The sequence below is a fragment of the Pleurodeles waltl genome, chromosome 2_2 (genome assembly GCF_031143425.1).
Source record: "Pleurodeles waltl isolate 20211129_DDA chromosome 2_2, aPleWal1.hap1.20221129, whole genome shotgun sequence".
NCBI lineage: Eukaryota > Metazoa > Chordata > Amphibia > Caudata > Salamandridae > Pleurodeles > Pleurodeles waltl.
In genome coordinates this window covers 462,281,202-462,304,444 of record NC_090439.1, presented here as the reverse complement: position 1 = coordinate 462,304,444, position 23,243 = coordinate 462,281,202, and the positions used below count along the sequence as shown (strand labels likewise).

The 23,243-nt window shown below is 45.1% G+C and overlaps 1 protein-coding gene across 1 annotated transcript in view; it reads left to right on the top strand.

The window, feature by feature from the left end:
• Nucleotides 1-23,243, top strand: part of PSMG2 (proteasome assembly chaperone 2) — an 85,001-nt gene that overhangs the window by 36,061 nt on the left and 25,697 nt on the right. Inside the window, exons 4-5 of the mRNA XM_069219932.1 lie at nucleotides 19,060-19,178; nucleotides 19,851-20,024. Coding sequence (XP_069076033.1) covers nucleotides 19,060-19,178; nucleotides 19,851-20,024 — 293 coding nt within the window. The remainder of the gene's footprint in view (nucleotides 1-19,059; nucleotides 19,179-19,850; nucleotides 20,025-23,243) is intronic.

The window sequence follows — 23,243 nt, the reverse complement described above, 5'->3', positions numbered from 1 at the left end:
TTACTTTTTTTTTTTAATGCTTTCAACCTACTCTCAGTTTGTGTTGGACAACAGTGTGGAACCCATGGGTAAACCAGGAAAGGTATATATTTCTTAAAAGTCTCCATTCCTGTTTCAGGCACTAGGCCGAATCACACCAGTAGCACAGCTTTTTTATCTGCACAAGTGGGACAATGCTGGGTGGTAGGAATTTAGTGGATTCCTGCGGATTCCAGAAGTTTCCATCACAGAAACATAAGAAAATTGGGTGATTTCAGGAAAAGTTTTAGATTTGCAGGGCATTGTGGATGAGAAAATCTTGTGGGATTCACACAAGGCACACCACCCCAGAATCTCCTTGTTTTCTGCTTTTTAAATAATAAATATCTGTGATTGATAGGTTTTATGGGTGGTGGCTGAGCCCAAATCCCACATCTACCCTTATTGCTGATCTCTCCATGTAGCAATTTCTGGCATTTTGTGTCAAGGTCTCTTGGCCCACCCACACAAGTGAGGTACTATTTTTTTTAGAGGCTTGTGAGAATGCTGTGTGGTAGGGAAGTTGTGACTCCCCATAGGTTCCAGAAGTTTTCCTCATAGAAATGTGAGGGAAATGTGTGTTTTTAGTCAAAGTTTGAGGTTTGCGGGCATTGTTGGTAGGAAAATGGGGTGGGGTGCATTCAGAGCACACCACCTTGGACTCCCCTTGATTTATAGTTTAAAGAACTCTATACAACAAAGAATCATCCTGAGCACTAAAAAGAAGTAGTTCAAAAAGCCCAAATTAAATTTGTTTGCTCGTTGTTCTTTTATTAGTTCCACAAGTGCTTCATTTTGTCTGTACCTCTTACATCCGTTCAGTCACAATGAAAAGGTTTACCACAAAAGCCACAAGTGGTAAGTTTTTCCCTTAACAGCCAGCACATGTTTTGTCGTAATGGCTTGGTAGCCTGAGACTTCCTCAGGTCTGTAAACAAATATATCATGTGTCACTTGCTGATAATAACTTTTAGATTAAGTACCTTCACCAAGCCCATAAGTGTAAGGGAGCATATACACTATGCAGTACAGAAATACCATTGAAACATTAAATCATACATAGAATTCATACCCACTCATATACTAAATTAAAATACCACATCTCATTTACATCGTTTATAATGTTTTTGTAAGCCATAACAAGAATAGTGCACAAGTTCAAACATGCTGAAAGTGAGATAAAGCGTCCAAACTCGAGAGGTAGGCTCACCCATCTATGCCAAATTAAGAAAACCCTCAACCATAAAACACACCATGGCTATTCATGCAAGCATATAAACTAATAATGAACCTTAAGTATTCTTAAATGTAAACACCATCTGCTTAATGTAAATCACCAATAGATTATTCTGTGTCATAGAGTCCAGTAATACCAGCAAAAGTGTAAATATAACAATATTTTCTCCCCCTCCCAAAAAACAATTATAAAATAAGGCAGCATATTTGCAGCATATTTGCACCTAGCTAACACCAGGTAGTGCTCAACATTAGAATTACATGTACAAAAGCAATTAATTTATAAAAGATACGCCCTATCTGCACAATATTCCTTCTTCATTTAGTACTAACATGATAATTATTCACCTATGAGCACATAAAGTCATAACGTTTTACAAAAATTACATAAAATACCATTACCACTCTGTTTTATGGCTCTTGTAGAAAACCTTTTCATTGTGACTGAACTGTTGTAAGAAGTACAGACGAAAGGAGGCACTCGTGGAACTAATTAAGGAACATCGAACAAACTCAAATTGAATTTGGATGTTTTGAAGTACTGCTTTTGAGTGCTCAGGATTTTTTGTTGCATAGTGTACCTTTTGTGATCCTAGTAGGTTTGTTAGGTGGCCAACTCTTGCCCTTGGGCACCAAGCTTCACTGACATTATTATAATAACCCAGTACAGTAAGGAAGGTGCCCATTTTGCCTGGCCACTATGTGTAACATGCATAGTTTTTAGAAGTCTGGGTCTGGTAGGTTTTTCTAGGTGACCGCCTACTCAAGCCCACAAGGTGCGCTGTTTAGCTTTGCAAATGGAATGATATTGGGAGTTAGGCACACTCTCCTGTCCCATATGTAAAAACAACACCCAAAAGAATCACATGTCCTCTCACTTGCCATTGCGATGGAATGCTTCAGTCCGCAGGGAAGACTGGTGAGGTTTTAGGGGTGAGGGTGGGGCCTGATATGAGGATGGGCAAGACCCACCCCATTATTTTATTAAAAGTATATAATATATTCCAGCCATACGGTGGCTCTCTGCCCCAGGGGGGGATTTTGGGGGTAATTACCCCTTGTTGCCTTTCAGGGGGCAGAAAGACTGTTGTCCCATTTATTTGAGGGGACATGGCCATGCCCATGCTAGGTTGCTCCCAGCCCTATATTTAAAAAAAATCCCTGGCTTTCTGCCCCCCCCCCCGGGGTGGGGGGGAGGGCCGGCAGGTGCGATCAGGGGTAAACTGATATCTGAACATGTTTATGACAAGATATGCGACACGTAGCTAGATCTTTAAATAAAGTGTACAATTTTCACATACTCTTCCCAGGGCACACCAGTAGAATATACCTAGCACCATCTACTACTGTTAGTACCTTCTATTAACTTTGGGGACTGATCAACATACTATAGCCTCATATCTACGGGTGTCTTGCTTAGTGTGTGGTGGGCAAACATTCAACTTACATATTGTTAGAGCAGTGCTCTAAGTATGTATTATGAAACAGAAAGCACTAACTGGTCCCTGTCAAAATCCAATAAGACTTAAATCTTGAGAAGCACATTTTTAAAAAATAGGCAAAAAATAAATAAAACAACTTTAAAGAAAGTGTAATTTGCCATTCTCCAAACCCATTTTCCTTCCTCAAATATTACTAATTTTGATTCAGTTTATTTTTAATTAACATTTAAATGAAAAAAGATTAGAAAACAGTAATTGAAATTTTCTGTGAAAGAAAGGATGTGTAAAATCTAAAACAATTTGTATGGATTCTTTGATTATTTGTGGCTAATTATAGATTTGTGGTTGATATATTCCTAAGGAAATCAGCAGTTTGTATTTGCTTTCAAGCTCTCAGAGTACCACACCATCTAGGGCAAGAGGCAGGAACCCAGTCCAGCCGTGTCTAAAGAGAGCTTATTTGCATTTGTGTGACATGAATGTGTGGAGTGAACGCTTGGTAAATGATTGGGTTAATTTTGGGTTCTTCTTTATAAGGGGTAGAATGAAAACAAAACCTCCAGTTTCACTGTGAATATATAATTATATAGCTGTGACATGGAATAAAGGAGCAGAGAGCCATAAAACACAACAAATGGATGGCTTATTTTTAGAAATGGGGGTCTCTAGTTGGCAGTGGTTTGCACCCTGTCCAATGAGGGTCTAGTCAGGGTAAGGGAGCCACACAGTTAAGATAACCAGAGAGCGAGAGAGAGAGAGAGAGAGAGAAAAAAAAAAAGTTAAAGTTGCAGGGACCCCAGATGCAGTACATTAAAAAATGATGAGGATTCAAAGATGTTCCACGGAGTCAGGGAGGTGAGGCGTTGATGGTGCAGTGTTGATACCCTATTGCTGCAGGGGAGGTGAGGCGTCTGTTCCTTACTGCAAGGCAGGGGAGGTGAGGCACCAGTTCCTTATGGTTGCAGGAGGGGGTGATGTGGCATCAGTGGCGAGGCATAGGTTCCTTACGATCCAGCACGGTTGATGAGTCAAGCTGGCCATGACGCGAGGTGTCGACTTCGCTGTATTGTGCTGTGGAGTCGGGTTTCACAGACGTCTGTGAAATGTCTCTCAGGTCTCATGCTGTGGTGGGACTTTGGAGGCGCTGCAGTGGCATCAAGCCTGCGATGACGGCCGTGGTCGTTGCACTCAGCGGAGACCACAGCTCCGGTGCAGGCAGCGCCACGGAGTTGGACAGCGGCACCGGTTCCATAGTTGCTCTGGAGTTGACGTACTTTGTTTCTTCTTGGCTACACCAGAACTCCCTCCCAGGGGCTCAGGAACTGGATATGGTACCACTTGGTAAGTCAGGACTCTCAGCAAGAGAGCCCAGGTGTTGGCAGATGAAGTATTTGATGTCCCTGACACCTCTAAAAAGAGGCAAGCTCAGTCCAAGCCCTTGGAGAACCTTTGGAAGCAGGATGTAGAAAGCAAAGCCCAGTCCTTTCACTCTCATAATAGAAGCAACCGGCGGAGTGGCAGTCCCTCTTACAGCATCTAGGTCTTTTTCCTAGCAGAATGTCCTCAGTCCAGAAGGATTCTATGGTTGTGGTCTCAGAGGTCCAATATTTAAACTCATTTCTGCCTTTGAAGTAGACAGACTTCAAAGGAAAGTCTTTGTAAACGTCTTTGTAGTGCACAAGACCCTGCCTTTCCTGCCCTGGCCCCAGGCACACTCCAGGGGTTTGGAGACTGCTTTGTGTAAGGAAAAGCACAGTCCTATTCAGGTGCAAGTGTCAGCTCCTCCCACTACTCTAGCCCAGGAAGGCCCATCAGGATATGCAGGGCACACCTCAGCTCCCTTTGTGTGACTGTCGAAAGTGAATTCACAAACAGCCCAACTGTCATCCTGACTCAAACGTGTATTCCACAACCAGGCAGAGGCACAGACTGGTTAAGCAAGAAAAGGCCCACTTTCTAAAAGTTGGCTTCTGGGAATTGACGATGCCGGTTTGCCGCTTTTTAAGAGCAGCGCTTGAGTTTTCAGTTGTTCTCTACCAAGCATTTAGTTGATGCATATTTGCATCTTCTGCCGTAAGGCACCTTTTCCATTGTCCTGAAGAGGCTGGATGTTATAAGGCCGAAACGCGTCGACTGTTATCTCAAAGGAGTGACCAACGGAATTTCTGAATTATTGGATTTATAACTTGAGGACTGTATTGGACTTTGTTCCAGTGATTGGTTTTCCTCACTGAGGCCAGATACTCCCCTTGGACTACGGTCACTATCTGTTTCTGCTACTGCTTGCCACTGGATGGTTTAAGCAGCCTTTTGCTTTATATTACGGTGCTTTATGTATAAGATTTGTATATATTTAGATTTTATCTGGTGGGTTAGTTTGTTTAGTTAGTTTTTTAGTTGCACAGGTAATTCGTTGACACTGATTTAATTAGTTTGATTACATTAAAAGAAATTAAGTTCCAGTGAGAAATTGTGGTTTTCACTTGGTTAGTTGTGTCTTTATTTATTTTTTCCTTCTGGATTCCTTCTTTGTTGTATTACCACTTTCTAAAAGTGGCATTTTCAAACTTAAAATTTAAAAAACAACTTAAAAAAAACAATGTATTTTTAAAATTGTGAGTTTAGAGACCCCCAAACTCCATATCTCTATCTGCTTCCAATGGGAAACTAAACTTAAAATATATTACAAGGCAAATCCCATGTTACACTAAGGGAGAGATAGACCATGCAATAGTGAAAACTGAATTTAGATGTATTTCACTATCAGGACATGTAAAACACACCAGTGCATGTTCTACCTTTTAAAACATTGCATCCTGTCCATGGGGCTGCCCCTTAGGGGTGACCTACATGTAGTAAAAGGTATTGTTTTGGACTGGAAGGTGGGTGCACTTGCCAAGTTGAACTGGCAGTAACACGTCCACATGCGGTCACTGCAGTGGCAGGTCTGAGACATGTTTTCAGGGCTACTCATGTGGGTGGCGCATTCAGTGCTGCAGGCCCACTAATAGCATTTGATTTACAGGCCATGGGCACACACTGTGCATTGTACTAGGGACCTACTACTAAATCAGAAATGCCAATCAAGGATTCACCAGTCACCAATACCATTTAGACAGAAAGCACTTGCACGTTAGCACTGCTCAGCAGTGGTAAAGTGCCCAGAGTCCTAAAGCCAGCAAAAACTGAATTCAGTACAGGATCAGAAAACAGGAGGTCAGAAGCCATAAAGACAGGGGAAACCACACCAAGAACTGCCAGGCCTAGCACTGATGTAAAGCAGGAGGCTAGGCAGCGTCCTTTAGTTTCCACAATAGGTATATAAATGTGTAAACTACATGAGCTTATTTATTGTTTCTGCTGTCCCTTTCAGTGTATATACAAATGAGAGCCACTGTAAGTATTCTTTATTGCTTGCTCAATTAAAATAATTTCAATATACATAAATGTGTTTCTTGTGGTCTGCAATTTCAACTAAAATAACTAACCAATCCAAAGCATAAAGTACAAATGCTTAGACATATACGAATTTTAAGGTTGCGCTCTTCTCTCATTATATACAAACTGCAGTATTAGGAATTAACATATTCGAGCACTAGTAAAAACATGATTAAAAAGGACGAGACTCAGCACCTATATACATCCACTTGTGGAAAAAAAGGGATAAATCTCCTCTGTGTCTTTATATCCTTATGCAGCACCATATGTGAACATTATCTCATCGACCACATCTTCTTTTGTCATGATTATTTTTATTAGTTCACTTGTAATTTTCCATATACAACTTCATATAAAATAAAAATAGCCATAGCCAACGCGTTTTGTCCCACAGGACTTCTTCAGGGCTAGAAAAATACAAACGTAAATAACCATGATTTAGTAAAAAGAAAAAATATAAAAGGAAAAAGAAATCAATTAAACATTAAAATTAATACATAAATACTCCTACAGTGAACAAAATATTTACAGTGTTTACATGTCGCCTTTATGTTTATTTACAAAATCCTTATGCATTGGAACTAATCCTAATACATTCATGAGTATTTCCCTATAATTTGTTATTTTCAATTATCAGTATATTTTATTTTGACCCGAAAGCGGAAGGAGGAGAAATACATGAAATTGATTGAACTTCCATAATTTTGTACAACACTGCCCTTGGAATTCATTGTTTGGCCCTCCACCTTATGAATATTGTCTGTCTGCACGAGCCTGTTTATATCTGTGTGGGAGACCTTTATAACACAAGACCGATTCCCACCTTCCTAGACTTTGTTGACTAGTGGCGCCATATGACTATGGGGACTAGCGCTGACTGTTCATGCTGCCCAGTCCCAGTGCCTGGTGCAAGCTGATCGGCCTCTGCCTGCTTTGGTTCTAGTCTTGGGATTTTGTACGGACTTTCATTTTTTTTCCAGGCTGCCAGTCCCCAACTTACTTGTTGCCACCCTGCCCACTTTCCAAATTACCATCTTTAAGGCGGCATGGGCCGCAACAAAGGCCAATCAAGCCAAAGGAAAATGGACAAGTATACAACCCCCACCGGAGGACCGGGGGGAGCCAAGAGGCTCCTACAATTGAAAATAATACATCAATCATCCTGCAGGCTATTAACGACTCCAAGACTGCTGTAGACAAATATTTGTGATGTAAGTGCTGATGCCTCCCGGCTGCGTCAGGATTTACGCCAGACAGTCGAAAGAGTCTTAGAGATGGAAGCAAGGATTGCTATCTTGATGATTTGTACCTTGGAAGACACTGTTAAACACCTCTCATCTGAGGTGACCTACCTGTCCCGTGACATGAAGCACCTTTGGGAATGTACAGAGGGTGCTGAAAATAGGGCCAGGCAAAATAATCTGTTTTATTGGCGTTGCCGTGCGTTCGGAGGGCGGGCCCCCTAAGGGCTTTCTCAAGCGTTGGCTCCGGTTCTCCCTAGACCCCACAAGCTTTTCCCTCACTTTGTGATTGAGCAGGCGCATCGCTCCTCTTGGGCCTCCACCGAGGCACTAATTGCCCATTTTATGAACTACAAAGACTGGGACGCAGATCTCCAGGGCGCACGCCTAGACAAAGAACTACTATTCCAATCAGAATGCATATTGATTTTCCTGGTCTACATTCGCAGGGTGAAGACCTTGCGTAAGTCTTTTGACCACATCAAGGCAAAACTACGTACCATGCAGGTTTCCTACATGCTGCTGTACCCTGCTAAATTAAGAGTGATTCATCAATCCAAGACTTTAGTTTTTGAGTCCCCAAAAGAGGCTTGGACATGGTTGACTGAGCGGCGTCCAGTTATCTCTAGTCCCTTGTTTCCTGTGGGTTCCTTATACTCGCGTCAGATGGGCAATTGCAGACAAGAGAGACCAAAGGGAAAGAAACTGCGAAGTAGATTGCGCCGGTGACCAAAGGGGCCTGTGAAGGCCGATGCCATCACAGATTCTGATGGAGGTGGGGTGGCGAGATAGAGATGATGTCCATGAGGTCCTGGCAGATCGGATACCCCTGCAGCTGAACCCTCCGGATGATTGACTATATTGCAGCCTAGATACTATTAGCACACCAGCGCTGCTGTATCCTATGCAATTATTTTTGTTGTTTACTGTTGAGAGTAGTGGCTGGGATCCTTTTCGCACACCTGGGTACAACCTCCCTCTATAATTTCATAGATGGTTCTGTGTTTTTGTTTGGGATAGGTAACAGATGCTTCTTTGGGCAGGGAAGGGTAAGGAGAAGGAATGTTGTTTTGAATGTTTTCCGTTCCAGATTTATTACCATGTTCTGCAACCTCTAGGGTTTTTTGGATATCCCCTCAAATTTATATCTGTTTACTGGTCTTGTTCTTGAGGACGTACGGCCTTACAAGGTACAGATTCCATACCATTCTTACCATGCCTCATTCCCTAACAATTATGACATGGAATGTTAACAGCCTACTGGACCGTATTAAATGGGGGCAGTTTTCCAATTCATTCAGCATCACGCACTGGGCATACTCTTGTTGCAAGAAATGCATCTGCAGGGTCAAAACTGACAATTTTTGACCCGCAGGAGATATGATAGGGTTTCCCATGCTGGACACACCAGAGGATCCAGAGGGTTGGCCCTCCTCTTACACAAGTCTCTACCTCTGGCTGTCACAAAGGTAACTGGCAACACCCGGGGAGGTATATAATATTGAAAGGCTGGTTGGAAGGCATGCCTTATAACATTGTAAATGTCTATATTCCAATGCCTTGCACCAATCCACGCTAAAAGTTATTAGAGAGTTGGTTGTGGCAACCCCACCCCATGGGATTACTATAATAGGTGAGGATATTGATGATATTATGGAGTGTAGGGCTGGTTCAGCCTGCAGGAGGGTACTCTGCGACACAGTCGAGGCCTGGGGGACTGGTCAAGGGGATTTGGTCTCACTGATGCCTTGCACATATGGCATCCTGAGGCAGTGGAATACACCCATGTCTCTGCTGCCCAAGGGTCCTTGTCCTGCATTGACTACTTGTTCTTGCCTGCTGATGACCTTCTCCGCAGTACCGGGACACAGATTTTGCCCCATGGGATATCAGGCCATGCCCCAGTCCTAGTTTGTTTTCACGCACCTCGCCAGGATGACTGTCCAATTTGGGGCCTTAACACTTGGTTTCTCCAAGATGAGAAATTCACTGAATTTCTCTGTGATGAACTTGTGACCATTCTTGGTCTGAACGAGGGTTCGGTGAAATCAGCGGAAATCATGTGAGGGACTGTCAAAGCTTATGTTCGGGGGTGGCCTGCTGTTACCTCAGGGTCTTAGATTGTGAAAAACCTCAGACGAATTGCTAACTTGGAGACTTCCATTCTAGTCTGAGAGTATAAAGACCTGTGGGTATTTACTTACTAAAATAGGCATCAATATGAACTAGATAGACTGTCCCTACGTCAGTTAAGAATGAAAGAGGCCCATAAATGTTGGTTGACCTTGATGCAGCAGGTGTACGAGTGGGGAGACAAGTCGAGTAAACTGCTTCATTGGCTCGCCACACACCAAGCAGTGTCCTGGGTCATCCTCAGTATTTAGGAAGATTCCAGAAGTTGGATTGAGGAATCCCTATAGGTGGCAGCAGTCCCAGTTGGTCCAGTTGCAGGGTGACTGCCATGATGAGGACTTGCAATCTCCAATCCAGATCCCCAGGGTTAGTTGTCAGTACTTGGGGATGCACATCTCCTGGGAGCCAGATTTAACATGGAGACTGAACCTGTGCCCTGTGACGCGTAAGGTTCGCAATGATATGGAACACTGGGCTAACCCCGCCCCCCTAAATGTTATGGGCAGAGATGCGCTTTTTGAAATTATGGTCCTCCTGATGCTTTTATATGTGTTGCAAAATCATCCCCTATTTATCCCACAAACATGTTTTGATACCATATAGGCTATGTGACGCAAGTTCATGTGGGCAGGCGTCCTTCACAGAGTGGCCATGGGGAAGTGTACTCGTGTGACTTAAGAGGGAGGGCAGCCATGGCGGATATGAGGCTATATTACTGGGCTACCCAGCTTCTCCCTATTAATGACTGGCTACATAGGGGGTGGGACAAACCTGCTTAGAAGGGCGAATTCGCTTTACTGGGGCTTGACAAAGTGATGAGCATCCTTTGTGCTGCCCCTATCCCTGCCCAACGTCCACAGACGTTCAGTGGTGTTCAGAATGTGGAGGGCTGTGCGCCAATGGGCTGGGTGGAATAGTAAGTTTGCCATAGAGACTCCACTTTGGAATGGTATATGACTGACCTAAGTAGCTCCTCTAGAGGGATTCCGAGGCTGGGACAATGTAGGGATCTCAAAGAATGATGTTGGATGTCTGGATGTCTGCCTTATGGAAGAATTTGCCATGCTGTCCTCCCAGTTGTTTCAGTATCTGCAACTCCGACATTCCCTCTCTACCGATCAAGAAGACTTAGCGATATTTCAGAATATAGCCCTTTAGAATACAAGCTCCTCATGGGTCACCTGGGTAAAGGGGTGTGTCTCAGATTTATTTTTGTGGTAGTGCACTCCGCCACGACATTGGACCCCTTGAAAAGGAGATGGGAGGACTGGGTTGGGGACTTATGTGACGCTGACTGGAGGGATGCTTGTATGGCGCCCCTAATGTTGGCAGTGTCCGCTATGCTCCATTTGGTGCTGTTCAAGTACCTACACCAAGCGTATATAACACCTTTGTGTCAGTGGCATGTGGGCATTCTCAACTCACTTGGTTGTTATAGGTGCCACGACCCACTGGCGGGGGGGGATTTTTTCATGTTGTATGGAATTGCGGTGTAATACAAGCCTACTGGGTGGCCCTTATAGGGATTCTTTCTGTTGTTATAGGGTCCTCCATCTAATTGCAACCTTGGATAGCTCTGCTGGGCATTATGGAGGACATGGGTGGGTTTAGAGGAGATAGATCATTGGTTGGTTTGGGGACACTGCTTTGCGAAAAGAGATATAGCCCGCCAATGGAAATCCACCACAGCGCCTTCCCTAGAGGCGTAGAGGAGGGGTATGGATTGGTGTGGTAAGCTCAAGGAAACCATATACGAAGTGAGAGGATGCCCAAGAAATTTCAAAATGTATGGAAGCAATGGTGGGACTAACATGGACCGATGGAGTAACTAATCTTCAACATTATGTTTACAAGACATTGGGGACCAAGAGCCAGAAATAGTCTTTAGGAAGCTGGCTCTCTATATAGTGCACTAAAATGAAGTCCACTGTGCAGCGAGTCCAGTGGATTCACAACAGCAATAAATGAGACCCACACTCAAAGAATAAATCCAAGATCAATTTAGAAAATTAACAATTTTTATATATGTTTCAAACACAAAAACTTTGTAATCAGGTAAGTAGGCTTTTAAGCATAAATACTTTGCAGTTTCAAAAATCAACACTAAGTGCAATTTTTCTCAATGTTATTGTTTGGAGGAAAAACAATATTCAGCAAACACATAGTTAACAATGACTTACAAGCTCAGGGAGCAAAGGTAATTACTGGGCATTGATCTGAACCACACCAATAGGTCACGCCGGGTGGTACTGGTCCGTCCCGGGGCAGAGGTGCAGTAAGGCATTGGGTGCCCATTGGTCCTCTATCGTTGTTGGATCTTTTGACAAACAATCTGCAGGCTCTTGCTAGGAAGCCAGTCAGGGACAAAAAGCAGGTAGGTATTAGACTTGGGGTGCTCTGGGACGTAGGTGCACCCTTTGATACTCTTCTCCTGTGCCCAGGAGTGATGGATGTAGGGGTGTCTTTAGGCGTCGGGTTTTCATGTCCCGGAGCACTCAGTCAGGGTCCTGTGTGTTGAGGCTGCAGATGTCATCAGGGAGTCTGGCAGGGCTGGACCCAGGGTGGACATGAACTCTTAAGAGTCAGGGGATTTAGTTGGAGCCAATGACCCACCTCAGCGGGGGTCAACGGTCACGGGTGCAGTGGTTACTGGAGTTGTCGGATTTTCTCTCACCACAAGCCTGTAGGAGAGGGGGCCTGCGTGCAGAGGCTGCAGGCGTCTTGGGAGAGTCAAAGATGGGTGAGACCATACTGGACTTGATATTTGAGCAGCTGGGGACCTGCTTTGGCACCGTTGGTTGGCGTTACTTCCGGTAGTGGACATCAGGTGCAGTGATCACTTCTGGTGTTGCGTTTCCGTGGTTCTAGCAGCTGCAGAGTCTTTTCTTTGGAGTTTCTTCTCGCAGGGCGGATTCGCTGTCCACAGGAGACTGGAATCTTTATTGAAGGCTGGATGAGTTGGCTTCTTGTGCAGGATCCTTTGAGGTCAGCAGGCAGTCCGACGTGTCAGCTGCTGCTTCTTTTCCTCATCTGCATGTGCAACTCTTCTTTGTTTGGGTCGTCTTAGGTTCTCAAAACCTGAGTTCTAGGGTTCAGGGGTGCCACCAAAATACTCAGTTTAGGGACGTTTCAAGGGGTTCTAGGAGGCAGCCAATGTGCTGACCACTATCAGTGTGACTACACCCTTCTTATGGCCACTTCCTCTTTGAAGTGGGCATAGCCCTAACCCTTGTGGCCTAATTCCTTCTAAGCAAGATGGAGGACTTTGAAAAGTATTGTCCACTTCAGCTGGTCCACCTTGAGGGTGGGACTGGCATGAAGTGGGCACTCCTAATTCAACTAATATTTCTGCCTGTGCTGCCACCAGAAGTGGGGTCAGCACAAGGGGTTTGGTCATCTTCGCCATTTGGAGAGACCTGGCTCACGTTACAAAGATGGCAAGGCCCTTGAAGCTCCCCACCCTCGAATATCCAACTTGCCTGTGAGAGGAGGTCACACCTCCACCCAGTGCAGGCCTTTGTCTCAGGCCCTTCAGGGTGCTGGCTGTCACATTGGGGGGGGCCTGAAACACATCTGTGGTGGCTAAACTGGTCAGGACAAGTCAGTCAACACACTAGTAGTTGATAGGTTTTCAGGGCGCACCTCTAAGGTGCCCTCTGTGTGCATTTTTTTATAAATCTATCACTGGGGTCAGTGAGAGTTTACTAGTCTGAGATGTTTGATAGTAAACGCCCCAGGATTCAAAGAAGCCATCCTGTAGCTGATGAATTTGTTAAAGCACATGCATTCAAAATGGCTTCCTTGTGCACTTACTATCTTAAAATCGACAAAAGACATAGCAGGGGCATATAAGCTCATGCATATATGCCCTCACATGTGCCTGGATGCACCCTGCCTTAGGGGTGACTTACAGGGGTGTGTGACAGGTCGTGTTTTCAATTTAACCTGCACCAACACATTCAGTCTGCAATGGCAGCACTTGTGTGAGTTTGGTGAGGGGTCCCTGAGAGTGGCACAGTTGGTACTGCAGTCCTCCAAGACCTTCCTTAGTACCTCAGGCTCCAGGGGACCATTTACTGGGGACTTAAAGTGGTAGCTAAAGCGTTTGACAATTGTGCAAAACAACAGTGCAGTTTTGGGGAAAGATCTGGCACTGGTGACCTGGCTAGCAAGGGACCCAGTGTACTAACAGCCAAAGCCAAATCACAAACCAGGCAAAAGGTAGGGGATAACCATGTCAAAAAGGGTGCCTTCCTACATGGGCCTGGGGACGTATTGTTGAGCTGGATCAATTTGCTTGTGATTTTGGGTGGAACTTGGCAATTATTTTTGTTGTTTGGCATGTAAAAGCAATAAAATGTTACTTAAGAAAGCATAGTATAATGAATCATAAAAAGGTTAACCAACAGACTCCAGATTTTGAGGTCAAAAGGTGTGAATGCATGTAAGGTGAAGACACAGCCACCAAAATCATAGACCGTGCTAGTGCATGAATACAGGCGAGAAATGGGCCCCTTTGTCGCTAGGTCAATCGCTATGAGAGGTCTGCCACCCTCCCAGTTGGTCAGTATCAATATTGGTGTTCTTCTAGCTGTTTTGTTGCATGGATGAGGAACCTCACTGCCTTTTGAATTGGGGTCCCATTTAGGGTGATCACTGCTGGATGGCATGACCTAACTTGGAGGGCTCTTAGGGCAGGCTTTAGGATTGTTCACCTTTGGACTATGAGAGCTGGGCACATACAAAGCAAGTGCAGTATGCTTTCCTGTTTGTATCCACATAAGCAACACTTGTCATTGGGCCAAGTGTGTTTCCAGACAGGAACCAGGTACTTTGATGGATAAACTCCAAGACATATGCGCAGCAGGCTATATTTCATGGCCGCAGAAAAGTGAATAGCCAAGTATGACTTTGGGCCACAAGCGGCATATGATGCAGGACCACCCACAAACAACGTTTGTGTGCAAATTCTGCCTTATCAAGAGTTTGTGATGAAAGCTTGACAAGTCTGTTGGTGACACTCTTAAAGGCAGCATGGGTGTGCCCAGGCGTCCTCTAGTTTTAAAGCTTTGGTCGATTTTTGTAAAACAGAGAGCCAAGAGGCCTCATGACTGGGCTGTTTTCCCATTTTCTGCCAGCACGAGGGAGCCATTATGTTAGGTTGTGGGGATCTAAGCCTCCAACATAATTTTACTATGATCTTGTTCCTAAGACAGGCCCTGGTGGAGGAGGCCAAACTCTAACCTGACTTGGGCTTTCAAAACATGCTTTGGTAGCCCAAACAGCTTTTTGAAAATGTTTGACTGCAGTCGATTTAGGGTAGGCACGTCTTTCCCCTTCAGCAGTTTGGAACCATAGGTGAGGGAACGGTAGTGTTAAGCGTTTGTTGTGCACACACAGGCAATAAATGAGAACACACACTCAATGACTTAACTCCAGGCCAATATATATTTTATATAGGACAATATTATTTTCTTAATTTATTTTAGAACCACAAGAATCAAATTGCAGGTAAGTACATGAAATGTAAGGTACTTTGCATAGATACAGATAGGACTTTGAATCAAAACAGTAATGTACACAGTTTGGCATAAAATGGCAATAAGCTATTTTAAAAGTGGACACTGCAAAATTCAATGGTTCCTGGGGGAGGTAAGTACAGTTAGGTTAATGTGGTAAGTAAATCACTTACAAGTTCAGTCTCCATGGCATAGATAGCTCACATTGGGGGTTCAAGTCAACCCCAAACGCCCAGCACCAGCAACACAGGGCCGGTCAGATGCAGAGGTCAAAGAGGAGCCCAAAGAACATGGGCGACTATGGAGACGGGGTGCTCCAGTTCTAGTCTTCTGGCAGTTAAGTACCTGTGTCCTTGGGGAGCAGACCAGGGGGTTAGTAGAGCACTGGGGGGGGTCCCAAGTAGGCACACAAAGCACACCCTCAATGGCAGCGGGGCTGCCGGGAGCAGTGGGCAAACAGGGCGTCGGGTTTGTAATAGGTTTCAATGGAGGGACCCGGGGGTCACTCAGACGTTGCAGGCAGGGCACCTGGGAGCTTCTCGGGCCATCCACTGACTGGGCAAGGGTGAGGGCCGCCTGCTGGTCACTGCTGCACTGGTGGTTGGTTCTTCACGGGCCTGGGTGCTGCGAGTGTAGTGCTTCTTCCAGGCGTTGGGTTTCTTCTTCCCGGGCAGTCGCGGTCAGGGTGGTCCTCTGGATTCCCTCTGCAGGTGTCATCGTTGGGGTGCAGAGAGGTTAGCCCAGAGTCACGTGGGGATCCTTTCTGGGTCTTTGGTTTCTCTGGACACGGGCAGTGGCGTCGGGTCCAGAGTGGTGGGGACTCACGCTTCTGTAGTGAGATGGGAGTCCCTTTAAAGATGGTTTCTTCTTGTTTGGTTGGACAAGTCCGCTGTCGACTGGAGTTTCTTGGTCCTTTGTAGTTGCAGGGCAGTCCTCTGAGTCGGCAGAGGTTGCTGGGCCCACAGGATGCGTTGCTGGTGCAGGTTCTTTGAAGTTGGAGACAGGCCGGTAGGGCTGGGGCCAAAGCAGTTGTCCTCTTCCTTCTTCTCTCCGGGGTTTTCAGGTCAGCAGTCCTTCTTCTTTGTAGGTTGTCAGGAATCTGATTTCCTGGGTTTAGGGTCGCCTGTAAATACTAAATTTAGGGGTGTGTTAGGGCTGGAGGGCAGTAGCCAATGGCTGCTGTCCCTGAGGGTGGCTACACCCTCCTTGTGCCTCCTCCCTTTGAGGAGGGGGGTACATCCCTATTCCTATTGGGCTAAATCCTCCAAAACAAGATGGATGATTTTCTAAGGGGGTCACTTCAGCTCTGGTCACCTTAGGGGTGGACCTGGCTAAGGGGGTGACTCCTCATTGTCTTTCTCATTATCTCCCTGGACATGCCGCCAAAAGTGGGTGCTCTGTCCTGGGGGCAGGTATCTCCACTAGTTGGAGTGCCCTGGGGCGCTGGAACACCAGGCTTGAGCCTCTGAGGCTCACCGCCAGGTGTTACAGTTCCTGCAGGGGGAGGTGTGAAGCACCTCCACCCAGGACAGGCTTTGTTCCTGGTCACAGAGTGCAAAAAGGCACTCACCCCATGTGGCCAGAAACTGGTCTGGAAGTGGTAGGTTGGCAGAGCCTGATCAGTCTAGCACTAGCAGTTGGGCTGGCATGCAGGGGGGCATCTCTAAGATGCCCTCTGTGTGCATTTCTCAATAAATCCCACACTGGCATCAGTGTGGATTTATTGTGCTGAGAAGTTTCATACCAAACTTCCCAGTATTCAGTGTAGCCATTACGGAAATGTGGGGTTCGTGTTTGACAAACTCCCAGACCATATACTTTATATGGCTACCGTGCACTTACAATGTCTAAGAATTTGCTTAGACACTGTAGAGGCATAGTGCTCATGCAGCTATGCCCTCACCTGTGGTATAGTGTGGCCTGCTAGAAGGGTGACTTAACTATGCCACAGGCAGTGGGTTGTGGGCATGGCACTCTGAGGGGCAGTGTGCATGTGCTGAGGGAGGGGTCCCCAGGGTGGAATAATACATGCTGCAGCCCTTAGAGACCTTCCCTGGCCACAGGGCCCTTGGTACCTGGGGTACCTTTTACAAGGGACTTATCTGTGTGCCAGGGCTGTGCCAATTGTGGAGACAAAGGTACAGTTTTAGGGAAAGAACAATGGTGCTGGGGCCTGGTCAGCAGGGTCCCAGCACACTTTCAATCAAAGCTGGAATCAACAAAAGGCAAAATGTTAGGGGGTAACCATGCCAACAGTGGCATTTTCCTACAAGTGGTCACTCATCACTTGGGCCAGGTGACTGTCGAGGTTGGCCATGTAGATGAAGAACAAACATGGGTCTAAAACTCATCCCTCTTTCAGGCCTATGTTGGTACTAGTCTTACCTGTGGTCCTCCGACAACATCTGACCTTGATTTGTACCTTGAGAGCCACTGTTACAAGGGAACACAAGATGTACATTTGGCAGTTTGCTTTGAAATGTAAACTTAGGTTTGCAGAACCTTTTGATGGACAGGTAATGTTGGGGGTAGAAAAGACAGTTTCTAAGTTGAGGAAATCTAAATTCTTGGTACAAATATGTTAAGTTGGTTGCATTTCCAAGTATATAAATTAGGGCCTTACACAAAACGGCAATTTGCAATTGCAATTCCTGTGACTTACAAAATCCTGGGATTAGCCACTGCAGAATGGCCTTTTCCAATTTACTAACCCCATTTTGCGAGTCAAAAATGTCTTTTTGACTTGCAAAATTAGATTTGTGATCCATTCCGAATCACAATTCGGAGAGGAAGTGAAAGAGGCATCCTTTCCTAATTGCCAGCCACAATGGCATGTCTCAGTGGTTTATGACTGCAACCGTAAACAATTGATCAGTTACCAACACCTTGGAGATGGTGGGAGCTGATGTTGCAAAGGGGAAGAAGTCCCCTTGGGGCCCTGTCAGGTGACCTCTGGGCGAGCATGCAGTGGTCCGTGGGACCACTGCCTGCTTCTCCAAGTGGATTTCCAAAGGAGATTATATTTTTAAGCAACAGTGGTTCCTTTAAGGAAAATGGGCTGCTTTATTTTTATTTTTTATTTTTTTTAAACAAAAGTTTAAATGTTCCATGCAGGCCACCACCCATTTGTTTGTAGCCAATCATAGGGGTTCGCAAACAGCAACCTACCTAATTAGTAATCATTAGGGAGGCCATTCTGCGACTCCTTGAAACTAGAGATTTTACAATGCAACCCATTAGTGTATAGGTTGTTTTGCAAAATCAGATACCGCTTCCAAAAAGTCAATGCTCAATTTGTGACCTGTTTTTTAGTACCCTTATTGTACTGGAAAGTGTGTTATTGGAGCCAAGATAAGCTTATCATAAAAAAGTAGTAAGAGGCATTCTACATTATTCCTTACATGTTCTTCTCTACAAATATAAAGTTCCTTCTAGACCTGAAACTGAAGGGTAAGTTGAACAAGGCGGCAGGACAGAGAGGAGAGAAATAAAGCACTGATCGCATCCTTTTTAAAAAGAGACTGTGAATCATTCCTAGGACCGACATGATTTTAAATATGTAGTGTTGGATTGAAAGGTGTTATTGGGGGATCAAGTAGGGCACTGGTTTGCCTTTTTCCACTAGGGCCAGAGTGTCTTCCAAAGGTCTCAAGCATCACCTTCCTATAAGGTATCCTCCCACCAGTGGGAGAGAACCCAATATAGGCATCACCTGGTATAAAACTCCACTTTTATTAACTACTCCTTAGAACTGTGCTATCCGTGCTAAAAAAAAGGGAGGAGGGCACATATGTGAAAATTTAGAAAGAGTCAGATTCACAGGCAAAGAGGTGTAAGAAGTGGGATTTGAAGGAGAAAGGGGCAGGTCTGGTGAGGATTTATGTCTGGTCTCGATGTCAGAGTATTTAGAGAAATGTGGAGGAATTGTGTGTTTAAAATGTCTTGCCTGAGTGACGAAGAATCAAGTATTAGCTGTGTTGACACCTCTAATTGTTCTTTGACTTCTGTTTCCTTTCTAATCGTACTTTAAAGAATAAAGCAAAATCATTCCGTCAGGCGCTGATTTCATGGATCAAACGGAGCGAATTTGCACAAGTAATTCTTCTGTCCAGCAGCCATGCATATCAACGCGATGATCAGCAGCTTCTTGGGTATGTTGGTCAGGCAGTTAACACATTGCATTGCATTGCATCCATTATGTCTCTGTTTAAGGGTTTGTATTAAGTTGTTAGCTCGTTTTGGGGCTACTGTTGATGAGAAAGATCAATTACTTTGAAAATACAAAATTTCCTGGGTGTTGTCTGAAGTATTACTAGTGGTTTATAGAAGCTAGCTTGAGCGTTTCCATAACACTTTTTGTTCTGCACCCTGGCATGAAAGACCTCAACACATACATGGTTTGGTACCAACTGAGTTGGCTCTAATGAGAGAACCTGATCAGAAAGGCAAGCTTGTTTTGTGAGAGTAGATCCCCCAAAAGAAATGTAGAAGAGGGGTGTTGCGTTACAGATCAATCACGACGTAAAGGGGAAGGAAACCGATAGATTGCTTCTGTGAGCCTAGTTGAGTTTTGTTTCTGCTTGTGATTTGGGGTGGTGAGGGGGTTGTTGCATGCACAGTGGTGTCCTTGTGGTTACAAAATCTGTAAAACAATCTGATGGAGAAGAGTGTTTAGAAAGAAATTAGTCAGATGAATAAGTGGAGGAAAATCTTTAGTGTTTTTTTTTTTTAGACAATTAGCATGTTCACATTTTACAGTGGTTGTGCCATTGTGTTTGTTTAGATATTGCTGCTAAATAAATATTGTCTTTTTGCATTCAAAGCACTCCTTTTCGTTACTTGCTGACTCCAGCCATGCAGAGTTGTGCAGGAAATGCAATGCATGAGCTGCACTGGAAGGAGATGGAGAAGGTTGTTCCCTACCCAGGAGTAAATGAGACTGAGAAACGCATCATTATCCCTGGTGGAGGGATCACAAAGTCGCTATACAGTGACAGGTAAATGAGCTCATCCTTTATGCTCCACAGAGCATGAATTGTTGTTTTAAAGTGTAGAAGCTTCTCTCTTTTTTGTTTTGGTGGAAATGTCAAGATACTATTATAAAACAATAAAGATAATGTTGCAGGCATTGTTATTCCACTGGAGTGAGTCTGGAAACATGTGGTCCATCTTTTGTTCCCAGTGAGTTTGCTCTTTCTTTCAGTAGTAACAGATGAAAACGGTTTATTCTGTATTTGTTCAGTTTTGGCCTTTTCTCCACCTAAGGTGGTGTAAGTGCACCCCATTCAAGTCATATGGATACGAGTTTCCCACTTTACTCGTCCCACTGAAAGGGGTCACAGTTTTTGTTTGTTTTTTCCTCTTGATTTTCCACCCCCTCCCCTTTCTCCCTTCCTTGCCATTGTATATATTTCTGGAAAGCATGATTGTTTTGTATAGTGGATGCATTTTCATATAAGCATAAACAGGGCACCAGGCCAGCCAGTGTTCACAGTAGATGTGCCAGAGTAAAATAATCCTAGCTTGGCCATCTGGCAGTATCCGAGCCGGAATGATCTGGACTGGAGACCCAGGGAAACTGAAAGCTATCCATATTCCAGAATAGGAGCCTGTAAAGGAGTGTATTGTCACAGCATGATGGATAAGAATCTCACTTCTGACCCATAGAAGAAGCTGAGAAGAACAGCTTACATCTAAGAACTGTTAGACTATGTCTAAGTTAGAACTCTTTTGCTATCTGCCACATTCTGGAAATCCATATGTCTTCGCTTAGAATGTTAAGCTTATTTTTATGGTATGTGGAGCTGTACACATACTCTTCATACTTCCGCCATCTAGTGTTGGGCTCGGACGTGTACAACTTGTTCTTCTTTTAAGAAGTTTTTCGAGTCACGAGGTACAGTGACTCATCCTTTAACTGGTATTGCGCATGGGCAACGGCTCCATCATTAGGTTGTTTTCTTCTGCTGTCAGAGTCGGACATACATCCACGTGGCTTGGAGTAGATGCTGTGTGGCTCTGTTCATCGGGCCTCTGCATCCTTTGCTCCAGATAGCTTTGGACCATTGTTTCTGCATCACATTTTCTTTTTGCTGCCATCATGGTCCTTCACTCAGATGCATGTCTTGCAGTTCGTCGACGCTCCTCTCAAGCCTGTTCCATCAGGTTTTGCGCTCAACAATGAGAGTAACATGATGGAAAAACAGCCTTTATGGTACTGTCCACAGTGCAACTGCAAGTAATGGTGAGCAGATCAACAGGCAGCTTGCAACCTCTGCTTATTCCAAGACCATAACAAGAACTCGTGCTCCTCCTGCCTCACCTTACGGTCCAAAAAGACAATCCAGAATCGTCGAGATTTTTGGCTTGCTCAACGTGCCATGGAAGAATAACGAGATGAGGATACCCCAGACACATTCAGAGAGGATGTTGAAGATGTAGTGGAAGCAGAGGTGGAGGCCGAACAGGCTACCGCCTTTATTCCGGAACCTGATTCACTCCGGACTCTGAGGCAATAGTCCTGCATCCCACTCTGGGCCAACATCAGAAAATAGCAACAGTGAGTATCAGCGCTCATCATCAGTTCACTGGTTGCCACTACGTGGGTCGGAAGTTGAGGCCACATACAGGAACACAGCCTTCTGAACCGCTACTGGCCCACCTCGGCACTGACTGCTCCCTTGATGCCCTCTGGGGCCTCTGCACCTACTGGCTCTTTGGAGCTCAAACAATGGTTGACGCTGAGACTACGTTTGAAGCTAAAACAGCCTTTGGCGCCCAGTCAACCATCCATAGCAGACTCCAACAATCAAAAACTGCAGATTTTACAATGTCTCCAAGAGGAGTTGGGCACTTGGCAAAAGAGATTTTTTATTTACCCTCACATAGGCAAATTGCAGCAAAACATTACCTAAGGTACAGGAGACCCTTCCCTGCAAGCAAAACCTTACCTTTGAGGAGCAGCTGGCATTGAAGCATCTTCCACCTACCTAACTGAAAAGGCTTAAGGAGAGGGGCACCAGTCCGTTGCCCCCCTCAACGTGCTTTGCCTCCCATTTCTCTTCCTCCTTCTCCACCTCCTTCTCCTTCTCCTCCACCACCACATGGGCCTCCTTCCCCAGAAGGCTAAACCTATTCACCCTATGGGGAGAGGAGTCCTGAAGACGTAGACTCCTATGATGCCCTATATTACCTGGCAGCCCGGGATGATTATGGTGCCATTTCCCCTAGTAACCCAGACTGCTACCCTGCTAAGCCTTCCCTTGTGGACAATACTACCTCTTGCCATTAGAAAATTCACATGATGGCCACCTTCCACAAGGTAGACCTTTACACAATTACAGAGGAAGATGACTTCCTAGTGGAAACGTTCTCACACACCCAGCGTTGTACACAGTTTTTGCCCATTCTCAAGGGGATGCTCAAGCCTAACCAGGATGTATTCAAATAGTCCATCAAGGTTAGTATAGTCACCCCTCAAGCTGACAAAAAATTAAAGCCTTCCCCCCTCTCACCTGCCTTACATCAGAGATGAGCTCCCACCAGACTCATTGCTTGTGCACCCCAACTGTAAATGGGCAAATGCACAGGCTACTGGGGATACTCTGCCGCCAGACAAGGAAATTAAGAAGATTAATGTGGCAGGGAAAAGAGTTGTCACGCAATCCGACACCCTTGGAAGGTCTCCAACTCTGTGGAGTTATTATCTAGATACGATCGAGCCCAGTGGGACGAAATGTGAGCCTTGATCCAGCACCTCATGGATCAATACAAACAGCGGGCACAGGAGATTGTAGCAGAAGGACAAACTATCTCCAATATCACATTCAGATGGGCTCTGGACGAGGCTGACACCGCCTCCAGAGGAATAAATTTGAGTGTCATGCTCCTCAGGCATGCTTGGCTCCATGTGTCTGGCTTTAAGCCTGATGTCCACACAGCATCTGATCAACTTGTCCTTTGATGGGGAATTCCCTTTCATGCCTCAAGTTGTTCATATGCTCGAAAATTGTTTTTAAAAAAAAGACACGGACCTAGCCAGTGACATGGGAGCTATCCAAACGCCATCTGCCTGTGCGGATTTTGGTCGCTCGCAGTTCAGTGGCTGCATTAACGCCACCTTCCTTGAGGCCGCCTACTGGAGGTTATTCTAAGGGGTGCATATATGGGGAACAATTCCAAGGGCAGAGGTAAAGATGGGGCGGCTAAGGAAGGTT